Source organism: Marmota flaviventris, chromosome 6 (assembly GCF_047511675.1).
Source record: "Marmota flaviventris isolate mMarFla1 chromosome 6, mMarFla1.hap1, whole genome shotgun sequence".
NCBI classification, from domain to species: domain Eukaryota; kingdom Metazoa; phylum Chordata; class Mammalia; order Rodentia; family Sciuridae; genus Marmota; species Marmota flaviventris.
This window is the reverse complement of record NC_092503.1, coordinates 97,310,188-97,334,415: the sequence shown is the minus strand read 5'-3', so window position 1 is coordinate 97,334,415 and position 24,228 is coordinate 97,310,188. Positions and strand designations below refer to the sequence as shown.

The window sequence follows — 24,228 nt, the reverse complement described above, 5'->3', positions numbered from 1 at the left end:
TCAAGAACAATTGCCAAAAATGTTAAAGTATCCAGATACCCCCCCCAAACTATACACTCTTCTTTTTAGAACACCACATAATACCACATATTTAATTCTACTGTAAGAGTTAAAGAGACTGTTAAACCTAGCATGAATGATAGACTATTGCTAAGTTTTTCCTGTTAAGATTTCTTTCTTTTAGCACAGATTTAAGAAAAATATATGAGAAAACAAATATAATTTGTCATCAATTTATTTTGTATTATTTTATTTTAGGAAAAAGAGCGGTAATCCTAATATAATTTAAGAACCAGTACCAGAAGTTTAAAAAAAAAAAAAATCTGTATCTTTATATCCACCCATCCATCTGATAAAGGAAGGAAAGGCTTAATTTAGCTTTTATCCTGTTTAACTGCATAATTTCCATAATGTAACTATTACTGTCATGTAACTATCAATTGTCATTTTAGGCCAATAATATCTAAAATTAAAACTAAGCAACAACCTCCTGAAACAAGCTGTTTTAGAAACTAGCTGCTGGTTCAGGAAACATGGTGACAGAAACAAGTGTGTAGGTGACAAAAGAAAATCATCCCTAGGCTCAAGAGAATTTCCTGGAATTCAGGCATGTTTTCTTACTGTTACTTCTCCTTCTAGATCCCTCTGGTATTTAGATTTCCTACCACAACTCAGGACATGCCTAGGCTACCTAAGACAAAAATAGCTTATATATCACCAGAGAGGATACTGTAGAAAGCCAAAGAGAACAGAATGAAAGAAAAACATCAGTCTGCTATTACTATAAAGGCAGAAGACTCATATGGGAAATAGTTTATGAACAAGTTTTAAACTTAATGAATTAATTATATAAAATCCAGGGAGAAATTGAGACCATCTCAGAATTTAAGAAGGAAAAAAACTGTCAAAGTATTCCCAAAACTTGTACATGTTCTTTTTAGAACACCACGAAATGACGTATTTAATTCTATCATAAAAGGTAGACAGAATGGTATCTAAGCATGAGTGGAGGCTATTGCTAAGTTCTTCCTATTAAGTGCTTCAGTATTAAAACAACCCCCCAAATTAGTATTCGTAAATAAATGTATACTTACTTGAAGTGTATCATTTACTAAAACTATAAATAAGAAAACATTAATCAGATTTTAAGAAATTGTTCTTTATTATAAAGTTCTATTTGTTAGCTTTAAGCCTAGAATTTTATAACCAGCCAATTATCATTTCAATTTGAGGATACAATAGGGTATTTCCAAGTATACAAGGTCTCAGACTTGGAAAACAAAAATAAAAAACCTCTTAGAGGAAAAAATATATGATAATAATAATTTTAAAAATCTAAACAGATGGTGCCAAAGATGTGACCAGTAAGAATGATTTATATGAACAATAAGAATGAAAAGTTCAATGTTATTTTTAAAACTTGAGGACCAAAGGATAAAAAGAAAAAGTATATCCATAACATTTAAATTATTTAGTAGGGGATAGAATGGGGAGAAACTAAAGGAATGTGAAAACATGCTGAAATGCTTGTCTGAAGAAGATGTAATATTGAAATGATGTTTAAATAATCACGGGGGGGGGGGGTGGGTGGGTAAATAAACAATGCAGTGAACACCTGTGGCCCTCAAGCCTCTGTTTTTGGCCACAGTTGTGGAAGACAGTTCTGTGTCTATTGCTAGTATCCTATCTCAAGTACATGCTGCAGGTAGCTCTCTGTTCTGCCTCAGGGCTTTTTCTGATGTTTCTTAAGAGCCCGATCACCAAAGGGAACTAGTGTCTCCAGGGGAAAGGTTTATCTGCAGGACCAGTAAATACCCCAGCCTCCTGGGGCTTATCTACCTGATTCTTCAGGGGAACTGACAGACCCCTAGTTACCTACAGTGATATTATCAGCATTCTTTGTTGTATTTTTCCCCCTTTCCTGCCTCACTTTCCCTATTCTTTCCCTTCTTCTTCCTTGGATCATATCCCAAATAAACCACTAGCATCAAGGAGTGTGGGGGAAAGTAGGGGGAAAGGGGGGAGGGGGGTGGGGGGGTAACCTCAAACTAAGACAGTTAATGTCTTAGTTAAAGGCAATTACTGTAAGAATAATAAGACAATTCATGATTATTAAATCACACTAGAAAACTGAATTCATCCCATGTAAAAAAGTAATGTAGATACAAAAACAAAATAAAATGAAACCCCACAACAAAAGCAACCAAAACAGAGCAACGGAAAAAGTTAAACCTGAAATAAGATGTCAAAAATAAGTCCTAAGAGGGGCTGGGATGTGGCTCAAGCGGTAGCGCGCTCGCCTGCAATGCGTGCAGCCCGGGTTCGATCCTCAGCACCACATACAAAGATGTTATGTCCGCCAATAACTAAAAAAAAATAAATATTAAAAAAAAATTCTCTCTCTCTCTCTCTCTCCTCTCTCTTTAAAAAAAAAAAAAAAATAAGTCCTAAGAATAGCAATTAACTCTCTCTGGAAAGAGAACCATGCACAAATCTCCAAGGCAGGATGATTCTAAGCCTTCAGATCAGATGCTACAACCACCTTGTCTAATTTAACCTAAATATATTGCTAAAATGATAAAATAAGAACCAACAGACAATCTGGGTTACTTTTATGGTTCTAATAATTCTAACAAATGTTGGACAATTTGTTTTAATTTCCTCTAACTGAATATTATCCATTACACAAAATGTACTCTGCCAAACAGTGATCCATCATGGTTCTTTTGTACTTAATGACCAAATGACCCTTTCTAATATATAATTTTAAAAAATTAAAAGATTCCCTTCTTTAAGAATTATGTTTTTTAGTTGTAGGTGGACATAATACCTTCATTTTATTTATTTATTTTTTATGTGGTGCTGAGAATCAAACCCAGTGCCTCACATGTGCAAAGCAAACGCTCTACCATTGAGACACAACCCCAGCCCTCCCCTTTTTAAAAAACAAAATTTTGGCAGAGGTACAATAAAATAGATGACAAAGACCAGATTCCAAAGTATATGAGAAAAGAGATCATTAACTTTAGAGTACACAAAGGAAATGAACACAAACCTGTTATACAATTCTGAAATTCCTTCAAGTACTCCAAGAATTCTGTTTTATTTTGCTTTTTTAACTGAGAAAGGGGTTGAAAAGAGAATTTGTAAAAGATTTCTTAAGAGAAAGTACTATTCTCCAAACCCTCTCTCTCTTCCAAGAAGATGGGCTGGGATGAAGGAGGGTACTATCATTGCCACCTTTATCTCAAACCTTGGGGGGAGAATGGACTTCAATAAGATCAATTAAGGAATCTGATGTGTTCCCAGCAACTGGAAGACAGTCTGGATTAGTGGTGTTTCAATTCAAGCTCGAGGAAGGTGCAGCATTAAGACCAAAAGACAAAGACAGACTGCAAATGGAAAGAAATCTGCTCCCATGAAATGGCAGGGCAAAGATCGCAAATCAATTTCCTAAGGGAAATTGATCATCTAACACGGTGATGGAGTTCAGAACATGCTTCCCCAAAATGTGACTGTTGGGAGTATTTTTCCAGAAACAGGTCACAGAACCCTCTGACCTTTCCTTCAGGCTGGTCATGAGACCCTCACTTGAAAGGGGCCCTTCATCCTTATTTCTGAAGATGAAAGGTCTCAAAGAGGACTCCAAAACAAGTCTTGCCAAGTTTCTCCCACTTTACTACATTTACCTCATACTCTACCCTATCAGTTTTCTTCAAGGACTCTCTACTCTTCATCAAACCTACCATTAAAAACAGTTTAACTGTTTCTTTGGGTCTTCATTTCCTTATGAAAGTTCCTGTGTCATATAAATTACATATATTAAAGCTGTATGCTTTTCTCTTATTAGTCTGCCTTTTGGCATGGGGCCCAGGTCATAAACTTTAGAGGGTTAGAAGGAAAAGATTTCTCACCCCTTCACCAGCATGAGGTCATTTAAAATTATGTTCAGTAGGATATTTAGCAGGTGACAGCACTAGCCATAAAGTAAAATAACAGTGGAATTCTTATGAAGGGGTCCAGAAAATTATTTTAAGCAAAAGGAATCTGAGTTCCTGGAACCCCTTATCTGCATTAAAAAAGAGATTGCTAAAAAGCACTCAATTGTCATATATCCCTAGAACAGGGAAGAGACTCTTATGATCACCACATACCCAAATAATCATTGTCACAGAACTGTCACATCCCACATCTGTTCTCTTAAGTACCCATTTATCTTTCCAAAAAGTCATTTGTTTCCCTATAAGTGTCCTTCTTTCCCTCCCCTTCCCCTATTAAGATTGTTTACAGGTTTAAATGCTTCCTTGAGTCACATATTGCTGTGAATTTCTATATGCACATTAGATTAAATTTTGTTTTTTCATCTGCTAATCTATCATTTGCCAGTTCAATTTGCAAGCCCCTGATCACTGAATCAAAGAGGGTATAGGAAGTTTTTCCTCCCCTACACTTGATTCTCATGGGTTACAAGCACCTGCCAATATAGAGTTTACACACCCAGAATAAATCATCTGGGATTTCAAAAAGCTTCTTAATATGATACATGCACTGTTATAACCTAATTATAAGGTCATATTTCAACATGTCTCACTGAACAATTAAGCCAGCAATCCCTGTCTATAAAATAATGTCTCTGAGCAATGGTTTTGGTTATTTCTTAAATTATATAGAATTTTTAAGTTTTTAATTTATTGATTTTTATGCATCATGAGTAATTCTTTTTGGATTTAAATCAGTGAGTCATAAAACTGAATAAAGCAGTTTTTCAATCACCAAATTTGTATCTTAACTCATCTTCCTAATTACATTATTATCTCAATCTATACTAGTAGTAGATATTATCACTTGCCTAGCTGACATCCCTTCCTAAGAACATCTTCCCCCAATATATAATGCCATATGGTTTAGGAAGACTAAACCTAACTTCTGTGGGAGGAGGGGTTTTTTGTGGAGGTGGGGTAGGTGATCCAAGCCAATTAATCACATTCCCTTGACTATTGTAATCAGGTCAAGGCTGGTCTAATCAGAGAAAAGCTTGAGACTTTTGGTCTATTGTTGTGAGAAGCAACCTTCTCTCCCCAAGGATATAAACAAAGCATGTGGCTTTCATTGCTCATGGTAGCAATCTTGCAGTCAAGGAGAAAATCAACATGAGAGGAATTCCATACAGGGAGGAGGCAAAGCCAGGTGAATAAGTGAAGTTGCAGTCTAAACAAACCACAATTAAAAGTTATGCTACTTTCAGACTTTTCTATTAAACAAATCAATATACCCTGTTTGTAGTTTAAGTTATAAAATTTGAAAATGCTTTTCTGTTTTCAGCAACCAAAGCATTCTGATGGAACTCCAAATAAAAGCATAAAAGAATGTTCAATATAGCATTTCTTAAACTTATGTAAAACTGTCACTGTTTCTTCCTTAATTCAAGTTGCATTGTGAAGACCTAAGTTTCCCACCCTCTTTGTCATTTTAATAGAGTTGGCTAAAAAAATGTAATGTTATTAAGTCCTCCCCCACCACCAGGGATTAAAACCAGGGGCACTCTAGCACTGAGCCACATCTCCAGCCCTATTATTTTTATTTTTTGAGACAGTCTCACTAAGTTGCTTAGGGCCTCTCTAGCTTGCTTAGGCTGACTTTGAACCTGGGATTCTGCCAGGTGTGTACCTGGCTAAGAAAAGCTTTTAACAGACATTTATTTAGAAGCTTAGGGCAACTTTGAGTTAAACTGTTAAATATAGGGAAACCAAATTTTATAAGCCTTTTAATCCAAGTGAAATACAGGGGGAAGTAATTTAAACATCATTCATAGTAAATTAAAATATAAATACTAATAAAGATGGCTCATTCTTTAATTCTGGTATATGTGGAGATCTAAAAAGTACTAAACTACATTAACTATACAATAAACTAGATGATCCAAACAAAACAACTAAATAATAAAAAACTTGGACAGTCTTATAGTAAAAATCAGTGAAAGCATGAATAATAGCTAAACTACAATGGGAAATTAAAATACTTTTAGTTATCTGGACCTTTTAAAAAAATCATCAGGGACCCAAATGATTTACTTAACTAGATAGTTCCAACATTTTCTTTATACTTATACACAAATTAAATCATGTTTTTACATTTGGCCAGATTTTTTTTTTTTCTTCAGTGGTAGGGATTGAACCCAGGGCTACTTAGCTATATCCCCAGTCCTTTTTTCATTTTGAGACAGGGCCTCCCTACGTTACTGAGACTCACCTTGAACTTGTAGTCTTTCTGACTCAGCCTCCTGAATCACTGGAATTACAGGCATGTAACACTGTACCTACCTAATTTCTAAATTAAACTTTTAATTGGGGATAACTATAGATTCACACAGTTTTGCTTTTTTTTTTTTTTAAAGTATATGTATACAATGGCAAATGTATTCTCCAAAAATAACTACTGGGCTAAAAAAATAATACTCCCATATGAAATTGTCAAAACCTTAAAAGGAAATAACACAGCACTTTTCCTAATATCCATATAGGGCTGGGGTTGTAACTCAGTGTACAGTGGTCACCTGGCATGTGTGAGGCACTGGGTTTGATCACCGGCACCACATAAAAATAAAAAATAAATCAAGATATTGTGTCCACCTAAAACTAAAAAATACATATTTTTTAAAAAAGAACATATATTTCATATAGAAAGTCTAGAGAACAAAGGAGAATAAAAAATAGTGAAAATCTCATGTAATTACTATTTTAGGTATTTATACTTGGGTTTTTTTTTTGTTTATTTTTTCCATAGAAAAAAAACAGGTAAAGCAGATGGTGAGAATAACCCCATTAAAAAATATGAATAGGGCCAGGTGCCATGGCACATGCCTGTAATCCCAGCAACTTGGGAGGTTGAGGTAGAAGAATTCCAAGTTTAAGGCCACCCTTGGCAACTTAGTGAGACCCTGTCTCACTAAGTTAAAAGGGCTGGGGATGTGGCTCAGTGATAAGGCATGCCTGGTTTCAATCCCCAGCACCAAAAAAACAAAACCAAAAAAAATCAATCTAGGGGCTGGGGTTGTGGCTCAGTAGTAAAGTGCTTGCCTAGCACACATGAGGCACTGGGTTCAATCCTCAAGCACCACATAAAAATAAATAAATAAAGGTATTGTGTTCATCTATAACTAAAAAATTTAAAAAAAAAAAAATCTACTCTAAGAGCTTGAAGTAGTAATAACATAATTCTCAACCCTACACCATGAATACAGGTGCACAAGATCCAAATTGGCAACCATACACAATGATAAAGCCATTCTGATGGGAAGCTATATAAGTTAGCTTTTTATACAGCTGTGACCAAAACACATGACAATAACAACTTAAAAGAGGAAGGATTTATTTTGGCTCATAGTTTCTCAGGTTTCAATCCATGGTTAGCTAGCCCCAACCATGCTTTAGGTTTCAGGGGAGGCAGAACACCATGGTGAAAGGTTGTGGAAAGTTGCTCAACTTAGAGCAGCAAGGAAGGAGGAAAGCAGAGAGACAGCTTGAAAGAACACACCAGGCACAAGAAATACCCTTGTAGGGCATCCTTCCAGGGACCTACTTCCTCCAACTTGGTCCCACTTCTTACAATTTCTAGTCCACTCAAATGATTAACATATCAAATTGACTAATCTACTGATATGCTTACAGCCCTGGAGATGCAATCATTTCCTCAAAGCCTCACCTCTGAATACTGCTAAGCAGGGAACCAAGCCCTCAACACTTTCGTCTTTGGGGGACACTTCAAATCCAAACTATAACAAACCTCTAAGGACAGAGTAAATAGAGTGAATAGTAAGCAGTGACATGTAGTCTTAGGATGACACTTATGAGGTATACCACTCTCCTCAAAAAATTAAAATGTTATTTCTCAGAGTAGGCAGTGGAAGTCAATTTTCCTTGGTACCAATTTAGAAAGGCAACTTTAAATATCAGTGAAATTATGTTTTTATTAGATCTCAGTTATTTACTATAATTCTACATTTTCAGAAGTGGAAAAAATAAGATATATATTCAAAAGCTGCCTGAATTCATCCTGTTTCTCAAGGATACATATTTTATATCATATGTGTGAATTTACAAATAGAGTAGCAAGCTACTTCAATAAAATTAGTGGTAAATCCCATCTGAAAGTAGAAGTTTATGCACTTGCATGAAACTATATCCAAATAATCATTAACACTGCCAATTCAAACTGGCTATTTAATATACCTATTCTATTTTCAAGTATTGCTCAGATAATCCATTTCATATACACATTCCCTTTCAAGTTGTGTACAGTGACATGTCAAATAAGTTAAGACCTTAACGAAGAAGTCAGTAGAATTTCCATTGTATACAACTGTTATTTCAGTTTCATCAAAACTAAGGAAGGTTATTTTAAGAGACTTTGAACAGATAATTCATTACTGATTCTAAAGTCTTTGGGATTATTTAAATTGCTATCATTCTAATTACTAAGATAAAATACATTTTAAGTTTTACAATTTAAAAAGTAGATTTTAAAACAGAAAAACAAATTTAAGATGTGAAAAAAGGAGGCTGGGGATGTGGCTCAAGCGGTAGCACGCTCGCCTGGCATGCATACGGCCCAGGTTTGATCCTCAGCACCACATACAAACAAAGATGTTGTGCCCGCCGAAAACTAAAAAATAAATATTAAAAAATTCTCTCTCTCTCTCTCTCTCTCTCTCTCTGTCTCTTTAAAAAAAAGATGTGAAAAAAACATTATCTTTAAGGAAAACTTTTTGGATGTATTTCCAAGAAATGTTACTAGATGAATACAAATACAAGACAAAACAGGAAGCAGGATTAGATTACAATGCCTACAATCTACCTAGAACACACAAGACACGACATACTCAATACACATTTGCTAAAGGAAACTTTAAATCTTGAGTAACAGGCATAGAGCCAATAATAAAACATATATTATCCTCCTTTCTTGGGGCTTCTAGTGAGAGAGCAAATACTTTTAAGTGAAATAATTTATATTTACAAATGTGTACATATACTATTTTGCCTGTAGCTTAAAGTCAGAATGAAATATCTGTTAGGTAAAAATTTTTATACAATTAAAAAAATTAACCAAATGAATTGGCCTCCTAAGAGCAACTGATTCACTTGAGCCAACATGGGCTATGCAAATGAGAAAAAAAAGACAAAAACTAAAACAAAATAAACCCTACAACTCTGCAGCTCCATTAGCTAGAATTTCAAGTAACTCAGTCTGTTAGGGATAAACATGCAAACACTATATGATGATAAATTCAATAATCATAAAGAAGTAGCTCAAAAGAAAGTGATTAATCTTTTCAGGTGTGGGGGCCATAAAAGGTTTCATAGATTTCTGAGCTGTTCACACTTTAAGGTAGAAGGTCAAAAGTGACAAGAAAGCATTCCAGGCACTGTGAAAAAATAATCTGGAGATTTCACAGGAGTAAAGTGCATGTGAGGAATCAGCAGGAGATGAGGCTAGATACACAAAGAGAAACACAACTATAAAGTCTTCTTACACCATGCTAAAATGCCTGAACTATTTCTCAAACAAGAGGTTACTAGGAGTTTAACCAAAGGACATGATTTGACAATGACAAGAATAAGATAATTTTCATTTGACTGCATTTAATTTCTCAAATATGAAGCAAGGAAGTCATCTGAGAATGGAAAAAAGAAAGGGACCCTAAAGATTAAAGGCAAGAGAAGGCATAAAATAAATATCTCTTTTGGATAACAACAGGGACTTGAGTAGTGTATAAAGGTATGTGGACACTGAATATTCATTAAAGCTATGTGATCATAACTTCAAGTTCAGTCAAAATGGTCCTGATATTCATGAATAAGGTTCAGTGCTTGGATATATACTGGTAGATAGTGGGGTTTAACTGGGTTGAACATTTTACAGAACAAGAATTACACAGGGAGTGCAGTGCAGGGAGTTAAAGCAAATGTTTACAGAATGAGAAAAACTAAGTTGAGAAAGGAAAGAAGTAAAATCATGTGAAAAGTTATAGTAAAAAAGAGTAGTAAGGTCAGTGAACAGAAGCTCTCAACAAGTTCAAGGACAGTTAAAAGAATATGGATATTAAAGTTAGCAAGCTAGAATCATAAGAACTTGTAATCATCAAGTGGGAGACTCTATAGAGGTTTAAATTTTAGAAGTAATAAAAAGATCATTGACCTTGTGAAGGGCAAGTAAATGAGTAATAAATTGAATTTTCAGAAAGTAATAATAGGTTGGAGGTGTAGCTCAGTGGTAGAGTGTAAGCCTAGTCCTGGATTCAATCCCCAGCACCACACACAAAAAATAAACTGAACAATTCTAAAGGAAAAAAATGATCCAGATACCACTGTTACCAGGAAGGAGGCATGAAGTTGATAAACCATGGTAACCAGGGAGGTAGGTAAAACTCTCATGACTGAATTTCAAGATGCTGAGGTTTCAAAAAGAAGAGAAATGGTTTGGAAACAGAAATGAGAAAGAAAGACACTCCTGCAACAACATCCATCAAGTTTTGAAAAACATGAAGATGTGGTGATGTGAGCAAGAAGACAACTTCCACTAGAGAAGGTAGCAGGGATAACAGCATTTTTAGGAAATGAATCAAATTTTAGTTAGAACAAGAAGGTTAGGCAAAGAGGAAATGTCACAGAAGAAAGGGAAATCAGTACGTTTAATTGAGCCTTTCTTTAGGAATTTAAGCCTACATTTTAGAATTCACTTGAGCCAACATGGGCTATGCAAATGTTGTCATGATTCCTTCCTCTCACATGTATATATCACACATTCTGGGGGGAGGGGGGTACCAGGGATTGAACTCAGGGGCACTCAACCGCTGAGCCACATCCCCAGCCCTATTTTGTATTTTATTTAGAGACAGGGTCTCACTGAGTTGCTTAGCGCCTTGCCGTTGCTGAGGCTGGCTTTGAACTCGGGATCCTCCTACTACAGCCTCTGGAATTGATAGGATTACAGGCAAACCACATCTGGCACACTTTTGGGAATGTTTATAACACAGCACTAGTAGGCTTTAGCGCTCAGTTTCATGTGTCACTGTCCCTTTACCTCTTCAACAGCATCTGGAAAATGCAGAGTATTAAACAACTATTGATATGAATTACCAAATCCTTATTAAGCATCAAAAGATCATGCTTGGGGTTGTGGCTCTAGTGGCAGAGCGCTCGCCTTGCACATGCAAGGCTCTGGGTTGGATCCTCAGCACCACATAAAATAAATAAATAAAATAAAGGTATTGTGTCCTAACACAACTAAAAAAAAAAAAAAGATCATGCTATATGATACTAGATCAAGCTTTCAGTTATTGTTTTGCATTTCAGAAACCATTGGCAGTGAGTTGGAAGAACACTGAAAATGTCCTTTTAAATTCTGAAAGAAAAGGGCTAAGTATGGTAGCACATATCTTAGTCCCAGCTACTCTGGAGGCTGAGGCAGGAGGACCACAGGCTTGAGGCCAACCTGGAAAACTTACAAAGACCCTGTCTCAAAATGAAAAAAAGAAATGACTAGGGATGCAACTCAGTGGTAGAGCACTTGTCTAGCATGCCCAAGGCCCTGGGTTCAATTGGCAGTACTGAAAAAGTGAAAATGCAAATTTTAAAATTCCAAAAGGACAAAATTTTATAGGCAATATTAAAGGACACTAAGCTCCATTTATAAGTTCAATTGAAACTCTCTTTAGGAATTTAAGCTTATATTTTAAAACCTTAAATTCTCTTGTTGTGGCTCCTTCCTCTCCACGTATACTTAACACTTCTCTGAACTATTCTTTAGCACTGCACTAATAGGAATTACTGTGTAATTTACTTTTAATTAAGCAAAATGCCATCTTATTTTCAGGGGCTTTACTTTTTATATGTTAAGTTTTCACTCTGAAAGTATAGTAATTTCTTTGTGTGTCAGGGTAGACATTTAATATTTTCTGTCTTGATTCAGTCTGATTTATCTATAGGAGTCACATAATTCTAAGACAGAAATAAGCTATCTACAGTATGAAGTGTTATTTGACACTCTACAAGATCTTTAGAAGAATAATGAACTGGCACAATAGCTAAACTGTGGAGCCAACCTAGATGTACTTCAGTGGATGAATGGATAAAAAAATATATGGCATTTATACACAATGGAATATTACTCTGCACTAAAAAAGAATAAGATCATGGCATTTGCAGGGAAATGGATGGCATTAGAGAAGATTATGCTAAGTGAAGTTAGCCAATCCCAATAACCCCTGATATAAGGGGGGTGACTCAAAGTGGGGTAGGGAGGAAGAGCATGGGTAAAAATTACCTCTAGATGTAGGGAATAGGGGTGGGAGGGAAAGGGAGGAAGAAGGGGAATAGCAAGGATAGTGGAAGGAGACGGTCATCATACAAAATTCATGTATGAAGATGTGAATTTGGTGTCAACATACCATATATACAAACAGATTTGATAAATTGTGGTATAAAGGTGTATTAAGAATTGGAATGTAAAAAGATTATGAATGTAATGCACTCCACTATTGTCATGTATGTAAGAAAAAAAAGAATAATGAACTGGGATTTTTAAGAAATACTTTGAAATTATTTTAGTTATTCTTTTTATTTATTTATGTGTGTGTGTGTGGTGGGGGTTGCCGAGAATCAAACCCAGTGCTTTGTGTATATTAGACAAGCACTCTACTATTGAGCTGTGTTCCCAGCTCTATTTTAACTATTCTTAAAGAGAAATCCTTATGTGGGAAACATAAAGAGCAAAGTTTTTTATTCAGCCAAAAGAACAAGGGGTTGGGGTTGTTGCTCAGCAGTAGAGTGTTTGCCTAGAATGTGTGAGGAGCTGAGTTCAATCCTTAGCACCATATAAAAATAAGTAAATAAAATAAAGGTATTGTGTCCAACTACAATTAAATGTGTGTGTGTGTGTGTGTGTGTGTATGGGGCTGGGCTTGTGGCTCAGCGGTAGAGTACTTGCATAGCACACGTGAGACATGGGTTCGATTCTCAGCATCACATAAAAATAAAGGTTATTATGTCCACATACAACTAAAACAAATATTTTAAAAACATTATATACATATATATATATTTATTTATTTATTTATTTATTTTTAAAGAACACACCAAGCAAAAAATATAAGTCTCACATTTTACCTCGATAGTAGGCTTTGGTTATTGCATCAAATTCCTCTTGACCTGCAGTATCCCATAACATTAGTCTAACATCTTCATCATTAACTCTGAAAGGAGAGATTAATTTATTCCATATGAATGAAAATATTTTTTGTAACTTAGCTTTGTGTACATTTTTATTTTTCACATCCAAAAGTATTAAAACTACATTGTCAGTTTCACTCTGAAAAAGTCTATGAGTTCAGTATTTTTAAATGTTGATACTATTGCCAATAGTGAAAGCAAAGCTATATAGCTTTACATATGATTTGGATTTATCTCCCACTTTTCTCCTTCAACAATAGTCATGAATGGTAGTGACTCTGGGATTAGGAAGTATTGGCAAAGGGGAATTTCCTTAGGCCTGTGTTTATTCTTCTCTCACTACACCATTTTAATGGGTTCTGATGCCCTAGTGATAGAATGAGAATAAGAGAAAGCAGCTTACCTGCTTATTACCCTCCAACTAAAAAATTTTCTCTACTTTGTCATATTGTTAATTCTCATTATTTATAGGAGCTATGATCTAAAATATCACTATATATATATTTGTATCTCTGTGTGTGTATGTAGTGCTGGAAATCAAACATAGGACCTCTCACTTGTTAGGCAAGTGCTCTACCACTAAGATATAACTCCAGTCCCATAATATCACTTTGAACACCAAATAAGCACTGAACCACACCACTCCTAGGGGAATTATAGGGTTAGGTTCCTGAGACCCCCTAGTTACATTTCATCACCTTATTTTATATGTGTTTTTAAGTACAGATACTTATTAATATAATTGTTAATTCATTAATGTTCAATTAATATCCAATAGCAAGCACTGTAGACCAATAACACTCTTATCTATGGCTGAACAAAGCTTGCCTAACACAAGTATTTTTCTCCATGAGGCACATCATACCTTCAATACAATACAAACTTCAGTACTATACCTAGGGGCCATTTTAAACAGTAATATCACTAACAAAAAAGCAGTAAATAAATAAATCCAAGATTATGTCCATCTACAACTAAAAAAATAAAAAATTTTAAAAAAGCATAAAATGTGAAAAATATGGCATTATAAGGAACACAAAAAAGACAAGTGTTTATTGTGTGAGAACTGAAACAAGAAAGAAAAGTAACACCTTGGTTTGACCTCAGCTAGGAAGGTACATGTTGGGTAACCCATATGCTGCTTTGCACATGTCCACAATAACTACAAAAACACTCAAGTACTTACTTTGTGATTACAAGTAAATTTTACCAAGTAGATGAATTTGCAAATAAAAACCTACGAATAATGAGGATCAACTATATACTTAAAATATTAATTTGGCTTCAGGTAATAAGTACAAGAAATATACACCATCAAGACTTAAAAGGAACCTTCTTAAAATATGTTCCAAGAAAGCAAGCAAATATGGAAGTACAAAAAAGCATCCCAGAACAGATTAAAAATTCATCTTTAAAACAATAAACACAGGGTTGGGGTTGTAGCTCAGTGGTAGAGTGCTCACCTTGCACACAGAGGGTGCTGGTTTCAATCCTCAGCACCACATAAAAATAAAATAAAAGGTACTCTGTCCATCTACAACTAAAAAAATATTTTCAAAATGATAAAACACAGTTATCTTTACTTGATGTTAGTATCTAGGCCAATGAATCAGATGTTTAATGTTCTTATTTTCTTTTGTCTCCTACAACCTAAAACAGTCTTTAAAGTTATCAAGATTGATGACAAAAACTATTACTGAGGTGTTTTAGAAATTCAACTGGATTTCCTGAAGTAGGATTTCCTTTTCATGGGCAAATTTAATCCTCCCAAATCTGTCTTCTCTTATACCTTTAAAATAAAAGCAAATTATTATTTCCTTAACTTCTAAGTAGTATTGCCCAGTTTTAAAAAGAGAAGAGACATTCTAAACAAAAGGCACCTGTAATGTAAGAGATGAAAACTTTATTTTGAGACAGGTAACTTTCCTTCTAAATAAAATAGGAAACAAAAATCTGTTTAAAGTCTATCACCATTTTATGTAATAAATATTCAAGTTATCACTAATAAACATAAAACATAAGAAAAAAATGGGGAAAGGGAGCACAGTAAAAATGAAAAAACAAGAGAAAGAGGAAAAGAAGATGAAAGGAAAAACAAGGATAAAGATATATATGCTAATGAATAATTGGAAATGACCATCAACTGTCACATGAGTCACTGCCACTGGTTGCTTAACCTTGGACTACTATAATTAGTTACTATTACTACAATGAAAGTCTTGGATATAGTTCACAACTCAAAACCAAAGGGATAAAGCAGTCAACTACATACTGGATTTGTCGCTCTAAAAAGTCAACTCCAATGGTTTTCTTGTAGTCTTTTGTAAAAATGCCTTTGCAATATCGCTGAATCATACTTGATTTTCCAACTGCTCCATTGCCTACAACCACCATCTTGATGGCCACTTCCATATCTTCCTCCAACATTTTTGAAGTAGAAATGGTTTCAGTACCAACTGCAATTCCAAGTGATCAGAACTTCTCTTTCACACCTGTAGTTTAAAATGAAATTATTCTTTATGACACAAAAATTGTACAAAATAAAATAAACCATAACTGTTTTATCAATAAATAACACTGCAAGAATTAATTTCCAAGACTAGGGTCTCATTCTACCTCTTTTAGATAAATTTTTTGGAACACAATAATTTTTGATACCACATCAACAGCACAATGCATGACATTCATATATCAACAAATGCCTAATTCTACATAGCATTCTGTTTCATACAGACCAAGCCTATGGGCATTGCAACTGAGGCTTGATTTAAAGTTACCACTTACTACTAGTAATGTACTCTTGGTGAAGTTATTGCCTAACTTCTTTAAGCTTCTGTATCCTGGCAATAAAATCTACCTCACAGTGTTGTTGATCATGGATACATATAAAGGACTTACCATAGTGAAAGTTAAACATGCAAAACTTAGTAGTTTTATGTAGCATAATAAATACCCCCACAGTATTACACCAAATGGGTAGCAAATGTAAAATCTGATAAAAATGTTTTTTAACCTTATAGGTAATAATTAGCATCCCTAGAAAAACACCCCAAAGAAAGGTTTACAATGAATCCTGTACAATTTTTTTATTTTAATTTTTCACACTTTTTTATTAGCGCATTATAGTAGTACATTAATGATGAGTTTTACTGCTACATATGCATACATACACACAATATAACAATATAATTCGGCCAATATCACTTGGATATTGTTCATAATCAATTCCCCCCTCCCTCCCCACCTCACAACCCCTTGGTCTACACAAATCTTATACCATATATTCTTTCTTTAGTTTTGGACCAGTTACAGTTAATTACTAGTTAGGCCCCTGCCGTATTTATTATATTCTAACTACTTTAACTGAAAACTCTTTATACAACCACTACACAAAACAAATCTGAAATGTGAAGAAAATTCCTTTCTTTGTCCTTAGTAGAGTCTCAGCAATTGCCCCTGGTACTTCACAAACTTGCCTGATCATAAGAATCACCTGTCAGTACTTGCTAAAGTAGAGGCTCTAAGTCTGTGATATAATTCATCAGAAATCTCAGAGCACTAGTCCTGCAATTCTGAAATTTTAAAATGAGCACAGAAGTATACAATTTAATTATCCTTTCAAAAGAGATGCTATGTTGAGTGTGCAGGCACCACACCCTCCTTAGGATCTATTGCACTACCCACTTCTTTTAAGGCCATACTCTCCCCAAGTGAAGAGCAAACAGGAAGGACAACTATGCCCAACATGAGTCAGGCCAATTCTGCCCAGTGTGGGATTCCTTTTTGTGCAGGGTCTCCCCATCAAACTGGTTGAGGTTTTCTGGCAGCCGCAGACTGGGGCTCTTTCCATTCAATCCTCCTTTCTCCTTTCACAGGCATCAAACTGGCATTGCAGTCTGAAGGACTCCTCTTGATCATTTTGCATTTCCGCCAATAACTCTCTTATGCTTATAATTCCTTCCTGACATTTGCTTTTTGAAGGACTCAAAATAGGCAAGTGATTTTATAATTAGACAAATGATATAACTGTTAACCTTAGGCTAGTGACTCTAAACCTTGACTATACACTGGAATAACCTAGAGAACTTTAAAAATTACTAATGCTTGGATCCTTTCTCTGAGAATATGATTTAAGTGGTCTAGGATACAAGCTGGATATCAAGTACCACCACCCTTCTACTCTATGAAAAGGTCTGTCTTCAGGACACTTACAGTAAAAATCAAAAATTCCTACCATGCCCTGACCCCTATTCATCTAGCTTTATCTCACACCAGTTGAGTTCTTGGAAGGCAATTTCCTTCTCTCTACCTAAATAATTATTTATGCCAAAAGATTATGAAGTTTAAAATAATAATAATAAAAAAGCTACAACAAAATGTATCATAGTTTACCCTTTTAAAAATATATACTTCAGAGATATGCTTCTAAAAGATTAGACATCTCTTTCCCTATTCATTAATTTTATGTATAATTTAAAACTCTGGATATTATACATAAAACAAACATAAGGTTCTAAAAAGTAGAAAGAAGGGAGCTAGGTGCAGCAGCATATACCTATAATCTCTGTGACTCAGGAGGATGAGGAAGGAGGATCAAAAATTTGAGGTTAGCCTCAGCAATTTAGTGAAACCCTGTGTCAAAATTAAAAAAAAAAAAAAAAAAAAACAGGGCTGGGGATGTGGCTCAAGAGGTAGCGCGCTCCCCTGGCATGCATGCGGCTCGGGTTGGATCCTCAGCACCACATACAAACAAAGATGTTGTGTCCGCGGAAAACTAAAAAATAAATATTAAAAATTCTCTCTCTCTCTCTCTCTAAAAAAAAAAAAAAAGAAGAAGAAGAAGAAGGAAGACTAGCTATGTACCTGGCTATGGACCACAGGATATAAGGAACAAAGTCGTGAATTTTCCTTGAGTTTCTCATATATCTCAGACTGGATGATGGAGGCACCAATAATCAAGAAATGCTGATAAAAAAAAAGACCCAACAAAAGTCTACTCTTTTTAGCCAAAGGACCAGAAAAAGTGCAGCCTAGCAAGAGCAAGACAGAAAACATACTCTTGTGAGAAATATAATGATGTGACCTAATTCCCCCATGAGGTGATATCAGAGAAGACCAACTGAAGAGCCACCACTTTCATCCCCACTAGGAGGTCATGAAGGGACCCTCAACCCCAAACCACCATCATATGGGGAGCCTAGACATCCACCCCATCCAGCAGTTGTCATCTCTATTCACCTGTACGTCCCTTTCCTTGCTGGGGTGGTGTTAGAAGATGCCTATTAAAAAGGCAAAACTTTCACCAACTTCCCTCAATATAGAGTATGTTCACTGACATAGAGTATGTTCACTGACCACAATGAAATCAAACTAGAAATCACTAACAGAAAAGTAACAGGGAAATCTCCAGACATTTGAAACCAGAAGCACATACTTCTAAACAATCTATGGATCAAAGTAATCTAAAGAGAAGTTAGAAACATTTTTTTAAAATAAAAATAAGAGAACAACATATGAAAATGTGTAAGACACAACAGATTTCAGAGTTACCTTAGAAGAGTAACTCAAAAACCAATCTAAGCTCCCACCTCAAGAAAACAGAAAAAGAGCAAAATAAACCCAAATCAAACAAAAGGAAGAAAATAATAAAAAACAGAAATTAATAAAATTTTAAAAAACTAAAAGCTAATTTTGGAAAAAGTTCAATAAAAATGACAAATCTTTAGCAAGATTAATAAAGAAAAAAAAAAGCAGACACAAATTACCAATATCAAGGATGAAATGGCAGAGACCAGAAAGATATTTCAAATAATACAATTTCAGACATAAAAATAAACAACTCTTCACACTGTATCTGACAACCTACATGAAATGGAGATCAAAAAGTATAAACTACCACAACTTACACAATAAGAAATAAGATTATTTGAATGGTTCTATAACTATAAAGGAGATTAAATTTGTAACTTTAAAATTCAGGGAAAAAAATCTTCAAACTCAGGAGATTTCAAAGGAGAACCCCATAATACATTTGAAAAATTAAAACCAATGACAAAAATCTCTTTCAGAATAGACAGAGGAGAGAAACAATTCCCAATTCGTTTTATGAAGCCAACATTATCTTGAAACCACACAAAAGTACCAAAAAGAAAAATAGACAAATAACCTCTTATGAACAAAGATGCAAATTTCTCAACAAAATATTAAAGTGAATTGAGTAATATAAAAATAACAATACACCACAACCAAATGGGCTTTATTCTGGGAAAGGAAGCTGGTTTAATATTTGAAAATTAGTTAATGTAATACACCACATTAGGCTGGGGGGCGGGAGTGCATGACAATATCAACTTAACATCCTTTTGGGGGGGGCGGACAACTCCCAGCAAACTAGAATCCATAAGACTTTTCAACCCAATAAAGAGCATTGAAAACGTAAAACCTACAGTTAACATCATACTTAATTCTCAAAGACTAATAGCTTTTCCCTTAGACTGGGAACATGGTAAGGATGTTCACTCTCACTACTGTATATCATACACAAAATCCTAACCAGTACAACAGCCAACAAAATTTTTTTAAATTTAGAAAATAAATAAAACTGTCTCTATTCACAAATGACAGGATTGTCTCTGTAGAAATATCCAAAGAATCCCAAAGAATCTACAAAACAATAAACAAAAGAAAACAAAACACCCTGCAACTAATATTAGTAAGTTTAGCAAGGTCACAGGATACAAGGGCAACACATAAAATTTAACTATACTTTTATATATTAACAATGTACAATTTGAAAAAAGAATTTAAAATATCAGATTTATAAAAGCTCCCAAAATTTTAAAAAATTACAAAAAAAACCCTAAAAACTACAAAACATACAGGATCTGTATACTGAAAATTACAAAACACTACTAAACATAATAATAAATAGAACGACACAACATGTTAATGGATTGGAAGACTCTACAAAGTAAAAACAGCAATTCTTGGGGCTGGGGTTGTGACTCAGAGGTAAAGTGCTAGCCTACCATGTGTGAGGCACTGGGTTTGATCCTCAGCACCACATAAAAATAAAATAAAGATATTGTGTCTACCTATAACTAAAAAATAAATGTTAAAAAAAACAGCAATTCTCAAATTGATCTATGGATTTAATACAGTTCCAATCAAAGTATCAACAAGATTTCCCAGACAAGCTAGCTTTACAACTTATATGGAAAGGCAAAGGAACTAAAATAGCTAAAAAGAAAGAAAATTGAAGGAAATCATAATGCCTAATTTAAAGACACTGTAAACCTAACTTAATCAAGAAAGTGTGATACTGGCAAAGGGAAAGTACATTAATCAATGCAACAGAACAGAGGGCTCAAAATAGATCCACACAAAAACAACCAATTGATTTTGACAAAGGTGGGGAAAGCAATTCAATGGAGAAAAGAGAGTCTTTCAAAATATGGTGATGAAACAATTATACATCCACATGCAAAAAAGTAAAAGTTTCATCTAAATTTCACAAACAACTCAAAATGAATCACAAAGCTAAATGTAAAACTGTTAACTTTAACAACAAACAAATTTTTTTAGAAGGAAGAAAATTTTCTTGACCTGGTGTTAGACAAAGAGTTCTTGGACATAATGCCCAAAAGACACATTTAAAGGAAAAACTTATAAACTGGACTTCAGTAACATTAAAATCGTCACAATAACAAAAAGACAAACTAAAGACTGGGAGAAAACATTTGCAAAACACGTGACATAAAATTTGTAACCAGACATATAAAGAATCCTCAAATCTCAACATAAGAATACAACTCAAAAATTGGGCAAAAGACTTGGCTACATAACTCACCAAAAGTGTATACATATCAAATGAACATATCAAAAGATATTCAACATCTTTGGCCATTGGTTAAAGCCAATGAGATACCACTATGACATACTACTACACAACTGAGTGTATAACTTTACAACTTAAAAAACTCAGAGGAAAAAAAATGTCTAGGCTCAAGTGATTTCAGACTGGGAAAGTTAAAATTACTGACAAAAGTCAGACATGGGAGGAACACTTGAGCCCAAGAGCTCAAGACCAGCCTGCAGGGAGACCTTCCTTAAAAAAAAAAAAAGACAGTGTCAAGTACTGGGAAAAATGTGAAAGGATGTGGAGAAACTAGAATTCTCACCTTTTGCTGGTGGGACTGCAAAATGACACAGCCACTCTGGAAAATAGTTTGACAGTCAACGAGTTAAACATAATATAATCCTAAAATCTCACAGGTAGCATTACCCTAGAAAAATGAAAAGTTCACATAAAAATCTGTACCATGTATTTATAGCAGCTCTATTCATAACTGTCTAAAACTGAAAACAACCTAAATGTTCTTTAATGGATGGATGTATAAATGAGTAGATGAATGTGACATATCAAGCTAAGGAAATACTACTGGGAAGAAAGGAAGAAAGAAAAGCGTTAATAATTGATGGATGTGGTGGTAGTGCAAATCATAAATTCAAAGCCAACAATGGCAATTTGAGACCCTGTATCCAATAAGAAAAAAAAAAAAAAAGATGGGGGTGCTGGAGATGTAACTCAGTTCACCAGGCCCTGGGTTCAATCTCCAATACCACAAAAGAAAGAAAAAAAATTATCCTAATATGAAACAACTTGGGAGGGATCTCAGAGCATCATGGTTAGTGAAAGAAGCAGTATCAAAAGGTCTCATTCAACATCTTTGGGCGTTGGTTAAAGCCATATTAAAATCACAATGAGATTCCACTACACAACTGAGTGTATAACTTTACAATTTACCAAATCTCAGAGGTAGAGCGCTTGCCTAGCATGGGTGAGGCACTGGGTTCAATTCCATGAACCACATAAAAAATAAATAAACAAATAAAATAAAGATACTGTGTCCATCTACAACTAAAAATATATTTTAAAAAAAGTCAGAAAAAAAATGTCTAGGCTCAAGTGATTTCAGGTATAATGGCAAACTTAAAATTACTGACAAAAGTCAGATATGGGAGGATCACTTGAGCCCAGGAGTTCAAAGACCAGCCTGCAGGGAGACCTTGACTAATGATTCAATTTAAATGACATTCTGGAAAAGAACAGTAATTGACAGGAGTTAGGGGTAAGGAGTGAGATATAAAGGAATAACAGGTGGTAAAACTGCTTTATGTCCTGACTGTAGTAGTGGTTACATGAATCTAAAATTCACATAATTTTACATCCTCCTCAAAAGTCAATTTTACCATAAATTTCAAAAATAAAATTGAAAGAAAAAAGTGAAAGCAGATCTTAACATAACTCTTGAGATTTTTCAGTCACTACAAACTTAAAAGCCTACATCAAAACAATGATGTCCTTAGAAAAGCCGAATTCTGAGTATAATTAAAACCTTGACAGTAATGCTTTTATGTAAACACCCTTTCCCTACAAACTTAATTTTAAAATTAATTGGCCAAACAATTAATTAGAAATGAAAAGAATTCGTCAACTCTGATCAAAAAGTGTTTTTTCGTTAACAACTTGTAATTAAAAACTTCCTAGAGTCAATGAAGTTACCTAGAACATAACATATTAGAAAGTTATGTAAAAACTAGAGAAGTAAATAGCCTACTTTGGACCCCACCGCCACTTCACTAGCTCCTGATTCTTAACTCTCTCACACTCGGGTACATATTCCTGGAAACTACTGTAGTTAAATCTCTGAGTAAAGAAATTCTGTGGCAGCCAGCGTCAATGAAACAGTACAGTCTGGCTCATTCATATTCTAGCAGTTGGAGCGAGAAACTAGGGAAGGGTGGGGCCGCGGCTAAGGAGGGGCCCCCACTGCGGGGAGACTAGGGGTCTGAAAGCCCAGCCAGGGCAGACCTTGGACCCTCCTCCCGCGCAAACCTAACCCGGCACTCTAGGTCCCCCGCTGGTGGGTCGCCCGGCTGGGCCACCCCTTTCTCCATTTGGGGCTGGGGGACTGCAAGAAGCTGGATGCTCAGCCAGCCGGAGGGATGGACGTGGGGAGACGGCGCCTCGCTCCACCCCACTCTTTCCCGCCCACAAGGTAATCTCTGGCACCGCTGCCCACACAGATCCGACCGCTGGGAACTGAGAATGGGCGCCGGGCCCCCCACCTCCTCCCTAAAACTTGGGCTCTGTGTTCAGCAGGGGGGGATGGGAGCCGGGCCTGGAGGCCCCTGCCCCCACGCCCCTCTCCGCAGCTCGGCGCAAGGCGCTTCCCGGGACCCCAAGAGAAGCGGGTCCTTCCCCAGCGGAGGCCGAGAACCTCAGGCGGCCCTGGAGAGGGCAGATGAGCGCAGCGACGCTACCCCGGAGCGCGAGCCGCTACTCACCGTCCCTCGCCAGCAGCGGACCCGCCGGCCGGCTCGACCGGCTCCTCCTGGTCGCGGCGCAACCGCCACCGCCTCCCAACGCGCCAGCTCCCCAGGGGGGCCGCCCGACTGCCTCGCACCTTCTTTCTCTCTTTTAAAAATGACTATGGATTTTAAACTAACTTTATTAGCACTGAGGTCTCAGATCGAATGGCTAAGCGGTGGCTCCACCGGGGATGGCGGGGCGCGGGAGACTCGACTCCCCTCAACTGGGGACCCGCCGCACTGTGGAGCATGCGCCGGGCTTGTTCTGCGCATGCTCCGCGCCAAACCGTGCCCCGCCCCACCCCTGCACCGGCTGGTGGTGGAGTGGGCGGCTGCAGTGGGATCCCTGTCTCCTGACCGGGCGCGTACACCCAGAACTCCAGAGATGAGAAGGATTTGCTAGCCCGTAGGATCTGGAAGAAAGAACTCAAATGAAGAAGGTCCGCATAAGTTTACCGAAACAGCGATCAGACTCCGGAGTCCTCAAAGCTCTTTCCTCGCCCCCAGTGCACACCTATTTTCTTTCTTTTTTTTAAAGAGAGAGTGAGAGAGAGAAAGTGAGAGATAATTTTTTTTAATATTCATTTTTTAGTTTTTTTTTTTTTTTCAGTGGGCACAACATCTT

The 24,228-nt window shown here is 36.0% G+C and overlaps 1 protein-coding gene across 4 annotated transcripts in view; it reads right to left on the bottom strand.

Moving 5' to 3' along the window:
• Rab23 (RAB23, member RAS oncogene family) overlaps window positions 1–23,833 on the bottom strand; it is a 31,538-nt gene extending 7,705 nt beyond the window's left edge. The window contains exons 1-4 of one of the 4 annotated variants that reach the window (XM_071613294.1): window positions 23,580–23,833; window positions 21,410–21,514; window positions 15,502–15,721; window positions 13,167–13,252 (exon numbers count right to left, since the gene is read on the bottom strand). In XM_071613294.1, the coding sequence (XP_071469395.1) occupies window positions 13,167–13,252; window positions 15,502–15,656 (241 nt within the window). In that variant the 5' untranslated portion in view covers window positions 15,657–15,721; window positions 21,410–21,514; window positions 23,580–23,833. The remainder of the gene's footprint in view (window positions 1–13,166; window positions 13,253–15,501; window positions 15,722–21,409; window positions 21,515–23,579) is intronic. The other 3 variants (XM_071613296.1, XM_027938186.2, XM_071613297.1) reach the window with 3 other exon arrangements.
• Between the last annotated feature and the right edge of the window lie 395 nt (window positions 23,834–24,228).